Here is a 3,993-nt window from a genome sequence, read left to right on the forward strand (position 1 = left end):
GAAAAACACGCACACACAAGCAAGTGTAAGTATGGGCGATGGAGCAGAATGGGAAGAAAGTGATAAGATTTCTCTGCAGGAGGCAACCAATCCATGTGCCGCTCCCACATAAATGTTTATGTATTGTTGAATTTAGAGTTAGAAAAATACATTGTGATCAAAGTCTGTTTTTGTCTGTTTATCTAAATGTAGGTATGTGTGTATCTATCTATATGTACAATCATTTATGATGTATAGTTAGACTTGTATTTTTGAATCCTGATACAAATTTTATAGACAAAATGACACTTTTCCAAGTTTAGTTTCTAGTTAAGGAAGAGTCTGGAAGTGTCAGAAGTATTGGCTCAGGTAGAATTGTGATCACAGATGACCCCTTTCTAGAGAATGAAGCTTTCATGTGTGCATTGCACAGAATCCCGCTGTAGGTCCTCTGATTTTTCCAGGTTTCTCTGAACTAGGATGCACTAATAACACTTTAATAAAGGCCATGATTCTAGAGATAAACATTCACTTTTCAGTTCTTTAAGGACCCTGAAAATCTAGGCAACTAAGTGTGAAATTACTTACATGACTTACTGTATCACTCAGAGTTCAGATTGGTGTAAATTATAAACTAACTTTTATTTTTAGTATGAAAATAGTCGAAATTATTTTTAAGCGTTGTTATGTGCTTTTGTATAATTCTTGAAAAATTTTTAAAGTTAGATAAGAAGTTGCATTTTAGTTTCAATTAGTATATAAAAATTACAAGTCAAACCAATTAAACTTAAAAAAACAAAAGCTATATATAAATTTAGATTTCACACATAACATTATATGTCAAAGTATACAAACTTACAAAAATTTTAAAGTCCTATAGAATTAATACTACACTAAAATATAAAACTATTAATAGAAGATTTACCTTTGTTAATTATAATATAGTATCACATTTATTGAAAAATTTCAGTATATTTCATGTATTTGCTCAAAAATACCCTGAAATAACCTGTTGGATTATCTGACATTTTCAGATCTCAGTCCATTCTGATTGCATGATATTGTCTATGGCTATTTTTAAAATTTGTCTTTAAATTATTTAAGTTCCCAATTCACAAATGACCAATGATAAAACATAAGGTGACATAGCCAAGTCTTAATTGACCTTTAAATGAAGGTATTCTGCTGTTTTAAAGCAAATCCCATTTATCTGAACAACACACCTGCTTTATGTCCAATCACTGTTAGAAATTTAATTGGAAAGTAAATTCATTTTGACAGCTTGTGGCTACTTGTTTCATCTCATAGGCCCTGTTTAGATTGACTGAAATCAGTGTTAGAACTTCCTCCGAGTTTGAAAAGCATTCTGGAAAATTCTTTCTTTAAAGGTCTTCTGTATGTTAAATGAAAGTCTCAACCTGCAAAGCAAAGAATTAAGGCAATTATTCAAATAATTCCACCAGAAACATGTCACTTAGTAATGAACAAGGAAAAGTGAACCTAACTTATTTATGGTCCAAGTCACTAATCATGTGTATAGGCCAGACCAAATATAATTATTGGATATGAAAAAAGTGATATAATACCATTTCATCAGATGTAAAATAATTAATCCAATAAAAAAATTTAGTAGATCTAAACTCAAAGCTTAGCAAACAAATTAAAACTGTAAGTCTTTATCTTAAAGATGTGTCTCAAGCTTTAGTTCATTCAAATCCAATTGTTTAGCACTAAGAAAATATCAGCAAAAGGAATTACAGTCACTGAGTGGGATGTGAAATAGAAACATCCAAATGTAGTTACCCAGCACCCAGTAAAATTGCTGATATGATTTCCTACACTAAGTAAACAGACTTACATGTTAACATTAAACAATTCAGCCTTCTAGGAAAACTATGAATATAAATATAGCTTTCTAAATATTTAGGTGGGTTTTTTAGCCTTAGAGTTTATATCTCCAGTTTTAATCTTTTACTGCAAAAAGTTTGAAGTGTTCTTAAGAATTTGCTGTTTTTTTGTAAATGAAAACTTTAAATATCTAAGAGGTGATTGAAATGTCAAGAGTTGAATGAAAGGTGTATATTAGCTTTAATGTTGACTCTATGTTAAATCAGGTTAATTTTTCCCCATGTTATTGCTCATTATATAGTTCTAAGACATGTATGTACTATTTTGGAAAATGTATTTTATATTGACAAAAATTAATGTTATATGAACAGTATGGCAACTATTTTCAAATGGATGATAATTGTACTCTTATTCATCTAGCTCTTGTACCTATTTCATTTGCTTTGTCTCATGCTTTTGTGCACTATGTGGGAAAAGCACCACAGAGATTCTGTTATTAGATTAAATAAGTTTTTAAAATATCACTGTGAAACATACAGCATCGTGCCAACTGCAAAATGGGTAAATACCTATTGTTTAAAATACCGCCAAATGAATTGTTTGCAGTGTGTTCAGAAAGTACTTATAAAGGAATTTTACCTTGGAATTTGTGCAGAATGCGATTGATAATCAATGAGAAGGGACTGACTTTCAGTACAATATGGCTCTATATAAATTACTTTTACCTTTTATAATAGATTAACCAACAGATGACCCCTTTCACATAGCCTAATAGTATATTTTCTCTACATAATGTAAATTATCAGATTACTAAAGCTTAAAGTAAGATAGATGATTACCATAAAAAAATGAACCACCGACACAATGAAGACAGTTTTTAACCCTATAATGTGCAAGGATAAATTGTGCCTTGTTTGGTACTTTAAACTTTAGCAGAAAACATAGATACTATCCACTGAAAAAAATAGCCAACTTTAAATTTATTCACAAATGGTAAATATAAGCCAAAGCATTCCTGTTTTTGTCCCACAATGTTTTCCTCATAATGTGCCAGTTAAATCACGGGTAATATTTAAAAATAAAATAAAAGGTGTTGGTGAGTCCAAGATGGTGGCGGATTAGGTGGAAGCTACACTGACCTCCTAGGGCCAAACTGGAATTACAACTGAAATATAGAAAACCATCCTGAATAACCATCTGAAGACGAGCTGGAAAGAAGCCTTAGAGGTGTTTCATCTTGAAGGGCGTTTGCTGGTTTCTTTCTGAAAGAGCTGCATTTGATACCAGCCTCTGCAGGTGACAATCATCATGATCTCCCTTACTCAAACTGATCACCACTGGGCCTGGTTGCAAAGAATAATTCAGAAAGGATATTCCAGTGGAATCTGCAGACGTCTCGTGATTATTTCTGGTCTTATGTTTCTCATTGTTCATAACCTGATGGCCATTTATGACAGATACTGGGAGTCACAAGATATCGTCACGATCCAACTAGAATTACTGAGGTGTCTCATTAACAAGGATCAAATTGGTGCCTCACAAAAGGAGAAACGGAAGGACACCAAGTCAGGATGATCTTAAACCTGGACGCCTTTGGGCTTTTGGGCCTTTGGGCCTTTTTAAAGTCTCTTGAGCATTTTTAAATAGAAATAAATTTGGGCTTCACAGAAAGAAAGGAAGAAAGAAAGAGAGAGAGAGAGAGAGAGAGAGAGAGAGAGAGAGAGAGAGAGAGAGAGAAAGGGAGGGAGGGAGTGAGAGAGGGAGGGAGGGAGGGAGAGAGGAAGGAAGGAAGGAAGGAGAAAGAAGGAAGGAAGGAAGAAAGGAAGGAAGGAAGGAAGGAAGGAAGGAAGGATGTAAGGAAGTAAGGACGTTAGTTGATAGAGAGATAGGAGTGAGGGAAGGAAAGATTAGAAAAAGCATGCCTGGAAAGGAGTTAGAATGGCACCCAGGCCCTGATCGCCCGTTCGGCTATGAGGAATAAAAGAAGGAAGGAATGACGTACCGTTTACTATGAAGTTCGGAAGACCAGCTAGCTAGGATCTCTGAAAGCAGAATCCCTTCCAAACCTTAAGAGCGAGAATATCGAAAGTAATGCCACGTGGCGCCATAGGCGGCCTCTTGACTCTCTACTAATGCCGGAGGCCCTCCTACGGGACTTGGCATGGA

General features: G+C 34.4%; 1 protein-coding gene across 1 annotated transcript in view; it reads right to left on the reverse strand.

Annotated features, from left to right (window-relative positions):
- Positions 1-919: 919 nt before the first annotated feature.
- The window catches only part of LOC102437740 (zinc finger protein 501), a 49,650-nt gene continuing 46,576 nt past the window's right edge, over positions 920-3,993 (reverse strand). Inside the window, exon 10 of the mRNA XM_023764401.1 lies at positions 920-1,397. Within this exon, the coding sequence (XP_023620169.1) occupies positions 1,393-1,397 (5 nt within the window). The 3' untranslated portion in view covers positions 920-1,392. The remainder of the gene's footprint in view (positions 1,398-3,993) is intronic.

The sequence above is a fragment of the Myotis lucifugus genome, unplaced genomic scaffold (genome assembly GCF_000147115.1).
Source record: "Myotis lucifugus unplaced genomic scaffold, Myoluc2.0 scaffold_331, whole genome shotgun sequence".
Classification (NCBI taxonomy): domain Eukaryota; kingdom Metazoa; phylum Chordata; class Mammalia; order Chiroptera; family Vespertilionidae; genus Myotis; species Myotis lucifugus.